The following is a 17,074-nucleotide window of genomic DNA, read 5'->3' on the forward strand; positions in this document are numbered from 1 at the left end:
CGGTGAAATGGAAACATGCACACTGTCAGGGACAGTTGTTTGGTAACTGTGGTGACTGATTCTGCGTTTCTCTTTGCTGTAGACCACATTTCCTTCTATTTAACGTGTGTGTGTGTGTGTGTGTGTGTGTGTGTGTGTGTGTGTGTGTGTGTGTGTGTGTGTGTGTGTCATAGACCACCCAGGTATAGACAACACCCTACAGATTGAGCGTTTCCAGGAGAAAGCCTACATGGAGTTACAGGATTATGTAACTCGGACCTACCCTGAAGACTCGTATCGGTCAGTAACATCTCATTACGAATCTCAATATAACATCTCATTACGAATCTCAATATAACATCTCATTACGCATCTCGATATAACATCTCATTACGCATCACTACATCTCAATATAACATCTCATTACGCATCACTACATCTCAATATAACATCTCATTACGCATCACTATGTCTCACTGTACATCACTGGCAAAGCATTGTGCTCTCTCTCTGTATCTCTCTCTCTCTGTGTCTCTGTCTCTCCTCTATTAAATTGTCAAATTCGAATGCTTTATTGGCATGGAATGTATGGATATATTGTCCATTTAATAATGTCCCTCCCTCATTCCCCTCAGGTTATCCAAGCTGTTGCTTCGTCTCCCTGCCCTGCGGCTTATGAGTTCAGTGGTGACCGAGGAGCTCTTCTTCACTGGCCTCATCGGCAACGTTCAGATAGACAGCATCATCCCTTACATCCTCAAGATGGAGACCACCGACTACAACAGCCAGGTGGCCACTGGCGTCTGACCTGACCCCACGCCGACCCTGGTTTAACACGGCAACCACCGACGTCACCATGGTAACAGCATCCCCGTGTTCACCATGGCAACATCACCTGCAGGCCCATCGTAGGCAAACGGCCATGGAAATGTTAACATTCTTAAGGGGGGGAGGGGGTAAAACTGCAGTGTCGTTCTGTAGGGCACACCATTAGCAAAACGTGTTGCGATGGACAATGAAAAGGGACATTTATTTTATTGGACAAGTTCAGGTAATACCTGCCTGTTTTTTGTTTTGTTTTTTCCCCCTGTTTTTGACAATTTCTTTTCCGTTTGGTGCCAACTGAACAGGAACCAGTTTGGTTGCATTTTGACCAGCCTCCCTCAACAGAATCTAAAGTTTTTCTCAATGGAATCTGATGATTTACTTCCTCAATGCTGAAACAATCCTCCTCTTTGTCCCCCCCCCCCCCCCCCCCTCCTCCTGAATAGCTCAGAAGACTATTTAGTACACACAGATCGAGGTTATAGCTGGCTTGCTTAGCGTTGTCCTTTCACGAAAAGAAACTTTGAATCCAGTCAAGCATCGTAGGGCTTTTTTTTATTATTCATGTGTACAGCATTATTTTATTCTTCCTCCTTTCATTTTGTGTTTTGTCTTTTGATGAGTGAACGGACAGAGGAGCCGTTTGCTTTTTTGTTTCTTTCAACCGCTCCCTCGTTTGCTTTCAACTTGCGTTTTTTTTTTTTTTTTTTGTAAAAATTTGAATTGCGGTTGTCATGATGATGATGATGATGATGATGATGATGATGATGATGATATTTGGTCAGTGTATTAAGGTTATAACCGTTTTTTTTAGATGTTATAGTTTGTTTGCCAGTCCGAAGGAACAGGCTTGCATCATGAGTCCTCTCTTCTTGAACGTGGAACATATGGAATATGCGACATGTGGAACTCATAGAATCGTGTGTGTGTGTGTGTGTGTGTATATATATAAATATGTATATAGAAAGAAATGAAGAAAAAGCTATCATGGGCAATAGCTTATTACAATAATTCCAGCTTTTGGACATGTACATGTAGTTACTAAAACATTTGTGAAGTCAGTTGAAAATAAAATTGAAACTTTCAATGGTCAATCACATTTATTTTACAATAAATTTCAAAAAAAAAAAAAAAAAATCACCTTTTCAATGAGGTGTTTCTTTTTTATGATATCTGCATTAGCTTTTCACATCGAAGGGGAATCGTGTTATGGCGTCACTTGAGCGACACAAGATACTTCTGTGTACGTACTGGATGTGGCCACTCCTTCAGATTAGTGGATTCGGCTATTTCAGCCACACCCGTTGCTGACAGGTGTATAAAATCGAGCACAAAGCCATGCAATCTCCATAGACAAACATTTTTGCAGTAGTTGTGGCCTTATTGATTGAAGAGCTTAGTGACTTTTAATGTGGCGCCATCATAGGCTGCCACCTTTCCAACAAGTGCTGTAAGTGCTGTTGTTGTGAAGTGGAAACGTCTAGGAGCAACAACGGCTCAGCTGCGGAGTGGTAGGCCACACAAGATCACAGAACGGGGACTGCCGAGTGCTGTAGCGTGTAGCGTGTAAAAATCGTCTGTCCTCTGTTACAACACTCCCTACTGAGTTCCAAACTGCCTCTGGAAGCAACGTCAGCACAATAACTGTTTGTCGGGAGCTTTGTGAAATGGGTTTCTATGACCAAGCAGCCGTACACAAGTATAAGATCACCATGTGCAATGAACACCTTTGGGATGAATTGGAACGACTGCGAGCCAAGACTAATCGGCCAACATCAGTGCTTGACCTCACTAATGCTCTTATGGCTGAATGGAAGCAAGTCCTCTCAGCAATGTTCCAACATCTAGTGGAAAGCCTTTCCAGAAGAGTGGAGGCTGTTATAACAGCAAAAGGGGGACCAACTCCATATTAATGCCCATGATTTTGGAATGAGATGTTCGACGAGCAGGTGTCCACATACTTTTGGTCATGTAGTGTACGATGGTGGTTCAACTGGTCTGTACAGGTAGGTTAGGCTACATTCAGGGTCAATTAGGAGGGAGAGAGAATTCCAGAGTTCAATGACTTTACATATGGGTCCCAGATACTGATCAAAGTCTTGGATTCAAAATTCAAACGATTCTACATTTGAAGTGCTTTATTGTCCAGGACCATGCTTAATCTGAGTCTGGGAAACCTGACTTTAAGATTTATTGATGGTGAACCCCCCCCCCCGTCCAAGCTTTTATTCGTATTCAAAAAGTTTGATAACTAATTTATGGAATGCCTGTGTTGCAATTCCATGGTAAAAGAATGATGATGACATTTGGGGTGTGTTCGTAAATTCAATCTGGAGTGACAGAGTGCGCTCAGAGTGCCCACTGGGTGTTCGTAAATGCAGAGCGTTCAGAACGCCCACTGGACGCTCTGGTCGAGGAGTAGTGTTGATCCGAGCGTTCTGACCTCACAACAGCTTGGGTGCTTGACTGCCAACTGGCTAATGTTGGCTAGCTTTCTAGCTACTTCCAGACACATGAGAGAACACCTCACTCTGACCATTTTACTCTCCCTAACAGAGCTGGTTAGGCCGTTCATGTTATCCAGAGCGTTGGTGATTAACTGCTGCTGCCAACAATTTAATGACGCTTTTTTTTGCCGACATTTACTGACATCGGCCATGTTCAACGGGGGTTCAGCGTTTTGTAAATGTGTCAATTATTCTGTGCTCTAGCACGCTCAGACGAGTGCTCTGAAATTGGAGTAGATAGCCAGAGTGAATTTACGAACGCACCCTTGATGATGTAACCATTAAGCGGAGATTGTGTTTACCTCCAATTCACCCCATCTACAGATCAATATCAGGGCAATTCCATGGTAATAGATTCCAAGGTAACAGATTTTTCACTTTAAAATGTATGTCAAACAAAAAACAATGATTGCAAAGTTACACAAACCGTACAACTCAATGCACAAGGATGAATTTGAACCTTTTCCACACAAAAAAATGGTGCAAAATCACATTTCCTTGAAGAACAGTGCAGAATGACGGTTTGCTCTGTTTTTGCTGTCATTCTGTTACCAAACGTTACATCTGCACTATTCTTCAAGTACAGGGCATTCGGGAAGTATTCAGACCACTTCACTTTTTCCACATTTCGTTACGTTACAGCCTTATTATAAAATGTATTCAATAATTTTTTTACCTCATCAATCTACACACATTCACCCCATAATGACAAAGCAAAAACAGGTTTTCAGAAATGTTTGTAAATGTATTACAAATAAAAAACACACCTTATTTACATAAGTATTCAGAACCTTTGAGACTCTAAATTGAGCTCAGGTGCGTCCTGTGTCCATTTATCATCCTTGAGATGTTTCTACAACTTTATTGGAGTCCACCTGTGGGAAAGTCAATATATTGGACATGATTTGGAAAGGCACACACCTGTCTATATAAGGTCCCACAGTTGATAGTGAATGTCAGAGCAAAAACCAAGCCATGAGGTCGAAGGAATTGTCCGTAGAGCTCCGAGACAGGATTATGTCGAGGCACAGATCTGAGGAAGGTTACCAAAACATTTATGTAGCATTGAAGGTACCCAAGAACACAGTGGCCTCCATCATTCTTAAATGGAATAAATTTAGAACCACCAAGACTCTTCCTAGAGCTGGCCACACGGCCAAACTGAGCAATTGGGGGAGAAGGGCCTTGGTCAGGGAGTTGACCAACAACCCCATGGTCACTCTGACAATTGGGGGAGAAGGGCCTTGGTCAGGGAGGTTACCAGTTAAAGAACCTCAGCCCGCTTGTAGTTTGGCAAAAGGCACCTTAAGGACTGTCAGACCATGAAAAACAAGATTTTCTGGTCTGATGAAACCAAGATCGAACACTTTGGCCTGAAGGCCAAGCGTCACGTCTGGAGGAAACCTGGCACCATCCCTATGGTGATGCATGGTTGCCTCTAGTATAATGCTGTGGGGATGTTTTTCAGCTGCAGGGACTGGGAGACTAGTCAGGATTGAGGGAAAGATGAATGGAGCAAAGTACAGAGAAATACTTGATGAAAACCTGCTGGAGAGTGCTCAGGACTTCAGACTGGGGTGAAGGTTCACCTTCCAACAGGACAATAACCCAAGCACACAGCCAAGACAGCACAGGAGTGGCTTCAGGACAAGTCTCTGAATGTCCTTGAGTGCCCCAGTCAGAGCCCGGACTTGAACCCAATCGAACATCTCTGGAGAGACCTGAAAATAGCTGTGCAGCGACGCTCCCCATCCAAGCTGCCAGAGCTTGAGAGGATCTGCAGAGAAGAATGGGGGAACTCCCCAAATACAGATGTGCTTGTAGCGTCATACCCAAGAATACTCGTGGCTGTAATCGTTGCCAAAGGTGCTTCGACAAAGTACTGAGTAAAGGGTCACTTATACTTATGTACATGTGATATTTCTGTTTATAAAAAAAAAAAAAAAACGAACATTTTATTAAACCCTTATTTAACTAGGCAAGTCAGTTAAAGACAAATTTTTATTTTCAATGACGGCCTAGGAACAGTGGGTTAACTGCCTTGTTCAGGAGCAGACCGACAGATTCGTACCTAGTCAGGTCGGGGGATTCGAACTTGCAACCTTTTAGTTATTCATCCAATGCTCTAGCCACAAGGCTATCCTGCCGTCATTATGGATGTTGTGTGTAGATTGATGCGTATTTTACATTTTTTTAAAATCCATTTTAGAATAAGGCTGTAACGTAACAAAATGTAGAAAAAGTCAAGTGGTCAGAATACTTTCCGAATGCACTGTAAATGTGTTTTTATGAACATTTTTTTGTGGATATTCTTAAAATGAATCCTTATGCATAGAGTTGGTTTGTTCAACTTTGCAATCATTGGTTTTTGTCTGACGTACATTTTAAAGTGAAAAATCTGAGTCTGCATCACTCTGTTACCATGGAATTTCACTGATATTGATCTGTAGATGAGGTGAATTGGAGGTAAACACATGCTCTCAGCTAAATGGTTACATCAAGTGTCCCATCAGCCTGTCCAACCCATACCCCCACTTGTATTCTGAGAGGCTATAAGCTATAAAGCTAAGAGATCTGTTTATAAGCAGCTTTATATAGGCTATGTATAGCCGCTAAAAGAGTCTATAGCGCAAAGGCTATAAGCATTTAAATTGTAATAGAATTTGAAAGAAGTGATATTGCTTAATTACATAGTTTTAGTAGGTGATACACGACATGAGAATTTCAATTTCAATTGATCATACTGCTGGACTGCTGATGTTTATTTAAATTGGGAAGATCACCAATCTGCATCAATGTTCTCTCTGTGAGGATCAGAAAAGGGACTATTATTTACCCACAATGCAGTCTTCCAGAGTCCCCGATGCTATTTCTGGTAGATTGGGTCTTCTTGGTGCATCATTTCTATTTAAAAGGTTTTGCAGTGGTGGCCACGATTAAAAATATATATATATAAATAGGGGAAACACTATTATTATAGCTCATCTGTTATCCACGACAGACTATTTCCATATCTGTACCTTGAATCTTTTCAATAATGCAAAACGTATATATCTCAAGGTATCTGATGGCTTCTTCTGGTGTTTATTATCCGTCTGATGTCTAAAGGTGGAAGAAGCGTCAGTGAAAGGGAGGGCATAGACTTACAGTTAGTCGTATTTGTCGATCAATATTTTATGAGGGGGTAGCAGGGACACACAGACACACACACGCAACCCCTTATACACCCCTGTGTGTGTGTGTGTGTCACTATGACCCTGTCTACGCACACTGACTGTAGCCCTAATCCCTGCTTTGCTGTAGCCACCTGGTGAACGCGTCCTACTAATGAAACTCATTGGTAAGCACATTAAAACTTGATGACCTAGTGAATACGTTGCTGGCTTGTGTTTGTCAGGTAGCCAGGGATCCAATATCCTCATATCTGATTGTACCAAGTCTGCAAGGCTCCTGAGTGGCGCAGTGGTCTAAGGCCCTGCATCTCAGTGCAAGAGGTGTCACTACAGGAATATGGTCCCTATTCCCTATATAGTGCACTACCAGGGCTCTGGTCCTTATTCCCTATATAGTGCACTACCAGGGCTCTGGTCCTTATTCCCTATATAGTGCACTACCAGGGCTCTGGTCCTTATTCCCTATATAGTGCACTACCAGGGCTCTGGTCCCTATTCCCTATATAGTGCACTACCAGGGCTCTGGTCCCTATTCCCTATATAGTGCACTACCAGGGCTCTGGTCCCTATTCCCTATATAGTGCACTACCAGGGCTCTGGTCCTTATTCCCTATATATTGCACTACCAGGGCTCTGGTCCTTATTCCCTATATAGTGCACTACCAGGGCTCTGGTCCTTATTCCCTATATAGTGTACTACCAGGGCTCTGGTCCCTATTCCCTATATAGTGCACTACCAGGGCTCTGGTCCCTATTCCCTATATAGTGCACTACCAGGGCTCTGGTCCTTATTCCCTATATAGTGCACTACCAGGGCTCTGGTCCCTATTCCCTATATAGTGCACTACCAGGGCTCTGGTCCCTATTCCCTATATAGTGCACTACCAGGGTTCTGGTCCCTATTCCCTATATATAGTGCACTACCAGGGCTCTGGTCCTTATTCCCTATATAGTGCACTACCAGGGCTCTGGTCAAAAGTAGTGCACTATATAGGGAATATGGTGTCATTTCAGGCACAACCCAAGCATCACCAACAAATCAAGAGAGGAAGGATTACAGCAACAACACGCCTGTGTGGATAACAGATAAGGTATTCTATTCAGGTAAGGAAGACTTCCAACACCTTTTAAAAGCTCATTTATATTTTCACAGTTTCACAGTTGGAGAACCACCAAGTTGGGCGGATGAAACTAGTCGTAAACACTAAGCAATCTACGTGAATACGTTAATGAAAAAGGCTTGTGGAACTCGGCCAAGACTAGAATGGTTGGCCTGTTCCCAATCCCAGGGCCTCTGGTCCTGGTAGGGTGGATCTATTTGCGCAAAGAGTAAACACTCAAGGCACTGTCCTTTGTCCTTTTTGTTTCTAGTCCTTAATTGCTTTGAGGGCTAGCTTTGTTTGGTTTCATACTGGCTCCAGGGGGAATGGGTTAGATAAGGTAGGTGTGTGTGTGTGTGTGTGTGTGTGTGTGTGTGTGTGTGTGTGTGTGTGTGTGTGTGTGTGTGTGTGTGTGTGTGTGTGTGTGTGTGTGTGTGTGTGTGTGTGTGTGTGTGTGTGTGAGAGAGAGAAGAGAGACTGGCAGCCTACATTTGTCCTTTCAGATTGTATTATGGTGACATCAGTTTCTGTTGTTTAACACGTTTGGAATGGTTGGAGTAGTGATAGGATTGTGATAGGCTGAGACGTTTGACAAACTGCTCAAGTCACTGTCTCCAGTATGGTGGAGGGTGGAATGATAGCAGGAAAATGTTATAAGGACATTAATGACGCCCAAACTGATATTTAATTTCTGAATTTTTGGGGCAAGGGTTTGGTTAAGGTTAGGGTTAAGGTAAAGGTCAGTTGTAGGTTTTGGTTGATCAGTTTAAGCGTCGGTTGTGTCCTTAACCTCACCCACGGTAGAACGATAGGGTTAACCTCCTCCTCCTGCTCGGCAGACCTTCAACTGGGCGGAGTCTGAGTGCACATTGTTTAGTGTTTTCGGCTTGGGAAGGAGAGAGAGGGAATGGTCATATCAGTCTGTGTGAAGGGTCGGTCGACAAGGATCGTGTCAGACTACAAATGATGAAACATCGTGAACGGAACACTACACCGACTCAAATTCCTAAACCCAACCGCGAGACCGACTCGATGATTATGGCCACCGCTGACTCAGCAGTGAGAAGTTTATCAGAAGTCGAAAAATACCTTAACAGCCGGAACGAAATGGTAATAACGACTTTTTTTTCATTATTTATTCTACTCCACATAGCCTACGCTGCTCAAACGTTGGAGGCATTGTACTGTAATCGTCAACATAATGCAGCGAAAGCATCAATATGCGAACACCTGCTGTGTCCCAGTTTTCGTTCAAATCTGATCGAATCTGATTTTACTCACTGGGTCATTCATTTCTTACGTAGGCTTTTGCGCGCATGAATTGGTCTGCTATCTTAGCGTATTGAGGCTCTCTAGAATGTAGGCTACATTGTGTACCATTGCTTGTGTTCATTACATTTTAGGGTAACTTGGAGGTGTTTGCCTCATTTTCATTTAGTCTTCTATTATTTTCAGCCCTATTCATATTTTTAACATATATATATATTTTAAACACAATCATACCATTCAGAATTGCCAAATACATGTTTGGTTAATATTTGAGAAAATAATAAAATTGTATTTAACTATGATTGAATTTTTTAACAGTAAAAAAAACAACAACAAAAAAACACATAGTAGAATGGTTTTGGTTCAATGCAATGTGCCCTTCTCCTGTTGTCCAAAGCAATGTTCTGTTCTCTCTTCTCTGTTCCGTTTTCTGTTCTTCTGCTCTGATCTCTTACAATGGTTACTGCTCCAAATGACAGCTGGATGGACATGTTATGAGTCAGATAAATGTTTTAACAGCTGGATAGACATGTTATGAGTCAGATAATTGTTTTAACAGCTGGATAGACATGTTATGAGTCAGATAAATGTTTTAACAGCTGGATAGTTTTAGCTCATTCCATGTTATTACAATGTTACAGCTGTACAAGGATACTCAAATCCCCCAGGGTCTTATTGAATAACATGGACTTGTGCACATTATGTAAACGACTTGAGCACTTTGGTAAATGTCTTGATAGTTTACACCTTATTCGCAGTAGAGGATAAAACAACCTTATGTTTCAAGATGCATTTAAATGGTTGTAAATATCAGAGTGGCACAATTAAGGAAGTCATTGTTGAACACTGATCCTAATACTAGGCCATCATGCAAATCTAAAACAAAACCAGTCTTCTCTTATAGGCCACGCACACACACACACACACACACACACACACACTGTTTCCTCCTGCCTGGAGCACGGTGTGTCTCGTGATTGTTTATGGAGACATTACAAACCAGAAAATCACTCAACTGTTAAAGCGAGAGCAAGTTATTTATCTTTCTGCTGTAGCGATCGTGCCCTCAGGGCAAATTACATTTAATGGATTAACTGATTTGTATGACTGTTGACGGATTGTTGGCAGACTGTTGACGGATTGTTGGCAGACTGTTGACGGATTGTTGGCGGACTGTTGACGGACTATTGACTGACTGTTGACGGATTCTTGGCGGACTGTTGACTGACTGTTGACGGATTGTTGGCGGACTGTTGCCGGATTGTTGGCGGACTGTTGGCGGACTGTTGACTGATTGTTGACTGACTGGTTATTTCCAGGCTGTTTATCATGTTTGAACCTGAGTGATGTCTTGACCTGGTTGTTAAAAGGTGTCAAGTCCAAGTTCCCTTTATTACATCACTCACTGTCTCTCCTTCACGATATGAGTAATAAATGAACATCCACATGGTTCATCTGTTGAAATTTATCACCTCAATTATAGCTACACAGATCCCACTTCAAGTCAAATTTTATTAGTCACATGCGCCGAATACAACAGGTGTAGTTGACCTTATTGTGAAATGCTTACTTACAAGCCCTTAACCAACAATGTAGTTCAAGAAATAGAGTTAAGAAAATATTTACTAAATAAACTAAGGTAAAAAAAATAAAATAAAAAGTAACACAATAAAATATCAATAACGAGGCTATAAACATTGAGTACCGGGAACCGAGTGCGGGGTACAGGTTAGTCGAGGTCATTTGTACATGAAGGTAGGGGTAAAGTAACTATGCATAGATAATAAACAGCGAGTAGCAGCAGCATAAAAACAAGGGGGGGGGGGGGGGGTCTGTGTAAATATTCTGGGTGGCCATTTGATTAATTGTTCAGCAGTCTTATGGCTTGGGGCTAGAAGCTGTTAACCTGTCTGGGAACGGGGTTCCGCTAGCAGCCAATGAAATTGCAGGGCGCCAAATACAAATCGACAGAAATCTCATAAATCAAATTTCTCAAACATACAAGTATTAGGCACCATTTTAAAGATACAATTATTGTTAATCCAGCCACAGTGTCTGATTTCAAAAATGCTTTACAGCGAAAGCTCCACAAACGATTATGTTAGGTCACCACCAAGTCACAGAAAAACCCAGCCATTTTTCCAGCCAAAGAGAGGAGTCACAAAAAGCACAAATAGAGAGAAAATTAATCACTAACCTTTGATGATCTTCATCAGATGACACTCATAGGACTTCATGTTACACAATACATGTATGTTTTGTTCGGTAAAGTTCGTATTTATATCCCAAAATCCCATTTTACATTGGCGTGTTATGTTCAGTAGTTCCAAAACATGCAGTGATTTTGCAGAGAGCCACATTAATTTACAGAAATACTCATTATAAATGTTGATGAAAATACATGTGTTTTCCATGGAAATATAGATAAACTTCTCCTTAATGCAACCGCTGTGTCAGATTTAAAAAAACTTTACGGAAAAAGCATAATCTGAGTATGGCGCTCAGAGCTCAAAACAGCCAAAATAAATATCTGCCATGTTGCGCAGTTAACATTAGTCAGAAATAGTATTATAAATATTCACATACCTTTGATCCTCATCAGAATGCACTCCCAGGAATCCCAGTTCGATTTGATTTGTTCCATAAAGTCCATCAATTATGTCCAAATAGCTTCTTTTGTTAGGGAGTTTGGTAAACAAATACCTCTTGCCGTGAGGTAGCAGAGAGAAACGTTTATGACTGGTGACGGGAGTCTTTGAAAACAAATTGGGCCTTCCTCTGACACCGCCTAGTATATAGGTCCTGGATGGCAGGAAGCTTGGCCCTAGTGATATACTGGGCCGTACGCACTACCCTATGTAGTGGCTTACGGTCGGATGCTGAGAATTTGCCATACCAGGCGGTGATGCAACCAGTAGAACCAGTCAGCTGTAGAACCTTTTGAGGATCTGGGGACCCATGACAAATCTTTTCAGTCACCTGAGGGGGAAAATATTTTGTCGTGCCCTCTTCATGACTGTCTTGGTGTGTTTGGATCATGATAGTTTGTTGGTGATGTGGACACCAAGGAACTTGAAACTCTTGACCCGCTCCACTACAGTCCCGTTGATGTGAATGGGGTGTGTTTGGCCCTCCTTTTCCTGTATTCCACGATCAGCTCCTTTGTCTTGCTCATGTTGAGTGAGAGGTTGTTGTTCTGGCACCACACTGCCACACTGCCTCCTCCCTATAGGCTGTCTCATCATTGTCGGTGATCAGGCCTACCACTGTTGTGTCGTCAGCAAACTTAATGATCGTGTTGGAGTTTTTCTTGGCCACACAGTCGTGGGTGAACAGGGAGTACAGGAGAACACTAAGCACGCACCCTTGAGGGGCCCCTGTGTTGAGGATCAGTGTGGCAGATGTTGTTGCCTACCCTTACCATCTGGGAGCGGCCCGTCAGGAAGTCCAGGATCCAGTTGCAGAGGGAGGTGTTTAGTCCCAGGATCCTTAGCTTAGTGATGAGCTTTGTGGGCACTATGGTGTTGAACGCTGACCTGTAATCAATGAACAGCATTCTCACATAGGTGTTCCTTTTGTCCAGTGTGGGAAAGGGTGGAATGCGATTGAGATTGCATCATCTGTGGATCTGTCTAACACCAATGTCCTTAATGCATTGCACTGGGCTGCAATCCAACTGTAGGCCTATGCTTTTTATGCTTTATAGGCAAATGTATCTGCATTGATATACATGTTTTATTCCTTAACCTACCAAGGTTAATATAGTTTTGTGATTTAATATTTTCAGACATGATTTACAATTTGTTATTTAGTTTAAGTTTAATTAAAAAAACCCATTTATATTTATTTTGTATATTGCTTAGTTTCAGTTTTAGTGTTAATGACAGAAATTAGCATATGCTACTTAGTGGGGGAGAGAGGGCAGAGCGGGAGGGAGGAGGGGGAGGGAGGAGGAGGGAGGCAGGGAGGGAGGAGGAGGGAGGCAGGGAGGAAGGAGGCAGGGAGGAAGGGGGAGGGAGGAGGAGGGAGGCAGGGAGGAAGGGGGAGGGAGGAGGAGGGAGGCAGGGAGGAAGGGGGAGGGAGGAGGAGGGAGGCAGGGAGGAGGGGGAGGGAGGAGCCATTTATGTGTTTTTAGGATGCCACTTCTCGCCACTGGGGGGTCAGTAAGACATAAGGCAATAGACATAAATCTCTGTATCTGTGTCATTATGGTGTCTATGAGAGCATGGGCAGCGCCATTGAGGCGGCCATCGCTGTCTTAAATAGTCAATTTTCTTCTTCACAAGTAAAATGAATTGGCTGATCCCTCCTGATGACCAGGCTGTCACGACTCCAACCGGGTCATCACGTCATGCCAACCGGGTCATCAAGTCATGCCAACCGGGTCATCAAGTCATGCCAACCGGGTCATCAAGTCATGCCAACCGGGACATCAAGTCATGCCAACCGGGACATCAAGTCATGCCAACCGGGACATCAAGTCATGCCAACCGGGACATCAAGTCATGCCAACTGGCTCATCAAGTCATGCCAACCAGGACATCAAGTCATGCCAACCAGGACATCAAGTCATGCCAACTGGCTCATCAAGTCATGCCAACTGGCTCATCAAGTCATGCCAACTGGCTCATCAAGTCATGCCAACTGGCTCATCAAGTCATGCCAGCCGAGACATCAAGTCATGCCAACAGGGACATCAGGAGGGATTAGCCAATGAAGTTGGAAGTCCCGCCCAGTTGACTAAATCAAAATGGCGAAAGTCCTCAATGACACTACACATGCTAACACAGACTTTTGGCCACTAGAGGACTCCATACAACTCCATGGCCAGGACATAGGTTTGGTTAGGTTTAAATATGAAAACTATCCTAATGTGACTTGGATTTAAAGGATAAGCACTCTTTGTTTTTACTTTAGTAGAAGATGTAAGAATAATCAAGTGCCTTTATCTGACAGAGGAAACAACAAATTAAGTTATGTTATGTAAAGCTATGTTTATGTAATATTAAACATGTATCACTGACTAACCCCTTCAAATAGGGTTTATGAAAACACCTGCAACAACGGCAAAAAACAATACAACACTTCTTCACAAATCTATCATGTCACAGCCAGCTTGTGTTTGTGTGTGTGTGTGGGGGGGGGGTGTTTGTGTGTGTGTGTGGGGGGGGGGGGGGGGTGTTTCTGTTCAACCAAACACGATTTTCTGGTTTATCTTCAAGAAGACTCTTGTGTTCCAGAGAGGTGGATGTTCTGTTTCTCAAGTCTGATGACAGGCTGAATATTCTCTCCACAAATGCTTGGGATGCAGGGACAGAAACCAGATCCACTGCCACAGACAACAGATTAGAATAAACAACCATTCTTACCTGCCAGAACTGGAGAGGTGACATAGTAAACATTTCCCCCTTTGATCTTTTCCAGGTATTTAGCTCACACAGGTCACTTAATGCCCTGCCAGGTTGACCTTTCAAATGGACAGTGACCTCAGACGCAATCAGATCAAATTGTATTGGTCACATACACATTAGCAGATGTTATTGCGAGTGTAGCGAAATTCTTGTGCTCCTAGTTCCCGACAGTGCAGCAATATCTAACATGTAATCTAACAATTCCACAACAACAACCTAATACACATAAATCTACGTAAAGGAATGGAATAAGAATATATACACTACCATTAAAAAGTTTGGGGTCACTTAGATATTTCCTTGTTTTTGAAAGAAAAGCATTTTTTTTGTCCATTAAAATGACATAAAATTGATCAGAAATACAGTGTAGACATTGTTAATGTTGTAAATGACTATTGTAGCTGGAAACGGCTGATTTCTTATGAAATATCTACATGGGCGTTGTCGTGTCTTTGGCTATGGCGGATTAAGTGATATGACATGCTATTCTATAAAATCCTTTCTCTGTAATTAATATTACCTGATTGAGCTAATCATGTAAATGTAATTAACGAGAGAGTTGGGGCACCACAAAATAATATGTATAGAGCTGTTATCTTCCGAATAAACTCTTAAACACCTAGTAATATTTTATATCAATAGCAGTCAATATTAATCGTCACCTTAATTCAGTCTCATCTGAAAGTTGCAAATTCTTGGTTATCTTCAAGAACCCTGGCTAACAAGTTGAACCAGCAATGCAAAATTGGGTTTAATTATTTATTTACTAAATACCTAACTAATCACACAGAATTACATATACAAAGAATGAATCATACCTTGATTACAAATTAGGTCATAAAGGAAAGCGTCCCTAGCGGGCGGAACAGATATGACAGCTTGTTACACAAAAGAAAAGGGGCTGGGTTTGAGTGAAAGAGCGGGAAGACTGAAGAACAAAGGAAGAAGCTGTGCTATCGTAAATACAGTATCTGATGCATTCTAAATTACCGCCCATTTGGAAAAGGAAAAGGCAATAAATATTCACTCTGAGCTGCGCTTCGGTAGGTTGGTGGTAGATGGAAGGCTGTGTTGCCCAACCGAGTCCTATGTCTCTGGTGGTCAATTGGATACGTTGTAGTAACGTGGTTGTGTGGTAGACGGGGTACTCTGTCTGTTCTTTCCTAGCCCACGTTTGCAGCTGCTGTTGCTAACTCAACGGCTAGGAGGTATCACTTCTGTAGTGAATAAATGTTCAAAGTTCATACCATTCGCAACCAAAGCTCACGCTGATGTTGGCTTAGTTCTGTAGTTGACATGTTAGTCCTTTTAACGCAGAGGCTGCAGACTTCACGTACTTGGAACAGGAGGTTACATTTTCGTCAAGGCTTTATATAGTGGTGTGTTTGAAACGTTTTATAACCCATGTCTCTTTCACAGGGGCGGGCCACTGATTGAGCAGAGCCCTAACCTTATGAAAACCCAAATCTCTCATTTGGAAGCTAAAATTACATTTAATCTCTTCACCAATACTTTTATATTCAAACATTTAAATTGAACAACAATTCCATGTGAATCCGATAACTACAATGTGCAGACTTTCCACTGTAGAGTTTATGTCATCCTATCATCAATGAGAATGTCCCAGATGACAACCGAACTGACGTCATATTCATTAAGTACCACCGCATATGTTCAATTGGTCGGATTACCAGAATATAGTTCATTTCCCCCCACCTTCTGATGTTCCCAGAATCTCTATGTTAACCAAAGGATTTTCAAATGTCAAATCAGTAGGGTAGAGAGAGGAAAAAGGGGGGAGAGGTATTTATGACTGTCATAAACCTACCCCCAGGCCAACGTCATGACAGTGTACAGAGGCCATTATCAGCAACCATCACTCCTGTGTTCCAATGGCACGTTGTGTTAGCTAATCCAATTTATAATTTAAAAGGCTAATTGATCATTAGAAAACCCTTTTGCAATTATGTTAGCACAGCTGAAAACTGTTGTTCTGATTAAAGAAGCAATTAAACTGGCCTTCTTTAGACTAGTTGAGTATCTGGAGAATCAGCATTTGTGGGTTCCATTACAGGCTCAAAATGGCCAGAAACAAAGACCTTTCTTCTGAAACTCGTCAGTCTATTCTTCTTCTGAGAAATGAAGGCTATTCCATACGAGAAATTGCCAAGGAACCGAAGATCTCGTACAACGCTGTGTACTACTCCATTCACAGAACCGTGAAAACTGGTTCTAACCAGAATAGAAAGAGGAGTGGGAGGCCCCGGTGCACAACTGAGCAAGAGGACGTTCTCTAGATTTTCCTCAAAGTTTAGAATGAAGAAAAACTCAAACTAAACATAATTTATTATGCTTTTTTTGTTGTATTTTTGCACCCAAAGATAATAGTTTCAGGATTGTTTTAGTTTTGAACTTTTTTATTTTATTTTTCAATTTCAGTTCACTAAATAGTTTTTCCAATTTATATTTTTTTAGTTTCAGTTTTTGTTTACTATAATAACCCTAATAATAATACTTATCTTTCCTGTTCTTGCCAGTCAGACAACCTTTAACCAGGATGCAATATTGCTGAACATTATGAGGCCTATAACTCAAACTGTGGTTATGTACCTTGATAGTCCCCCACTGACTAAGAGCTCAACATATTAAGACGTCATAACTCAACTAGCGGTTATACTTAATGACACTGATTAAAGTTTCACATTCGTTAGTTGTCTGACTGGTTCTCATTTCTTCTTCGTTACCTCCTTACTTCTTTACCCTGCGTTTATGCTTAACTTCCTTCTTTCTGCCGATAATGAATTACCTGT

At 42.0% G+C, this 17,074-nt stretch overlaps 2 protein-coding genes across 10 annotated transcripts in view; both read left to right on the top strand.

Moving 5' to 3' along the window:
* LOC110500385 (nuclear receptor subfamily 2 group C member 1-A) overlaps positions 1-1,891 on the top strand; it is a 29,775-nt gene extending 27,884 nt beyond the window's left edge. For 7 of the 8 annotated variants that reach the window (XM_021577771.2, XM_036959959.1, XM_021577728.2 and 4 more), the window contains exons 13-14: positions 174-279; positions 615-1,891. In XM_021577771.2, coding sequence (XP_021433446.2) covers positions 174-279; positions 615-786 — 278 coding nt within the window. In that variant the 3' untranslated portion in view covers positions 787-1,891. The remainder of the gene's footprint in view (positions 1-173; positions 280-614) is intronic. The other variant, XR_005039137.1, reaches the window with a different exon arrangement.
* A 6,552-nt stretch (positions 1,892-8,443) lies between these two features.
* The window catches only part of LOC110500415 (transmembrane and coiled-coil domain protein 3), a 39,812-nt gene continuing 31,181 nt past the window's right edge, over positions 8,444-17,074 (top strand). The window contains exon 1 of one of the 2 annotated variants that reach the window (XM_036959981.1): positions 8,444-8,694. Coding sequence is in view for 1 of the 2 variants with exons in the window: in XM_036959974.1 (XP_036815869.1) it covers positions 8,548-8,694 (147 nt within the window). In the remaining variant the exon portion in view is untranslated. The remainder of the gene's footprint in view (positions 8,695-17,074) is intronic. The other variant, XM_036959974.1, reaches the window with a different exon arrangement.

Source organism: Oncorhynchus mykiss, chromosome 2 (assembly GCF_013265735.2).
Source record: "Oncorhynchus mykiss isolate Arlee chromosome 2, USDA_OmykA_1.1, whole genome shotgun sequence".
Lineage (NCBI taxonomy): Eukaryota > Metazoa > Chordata > Actinopteri > Salmoniformes > Salmonidae > Oncorhynchus > Oncorhynchus mykiss.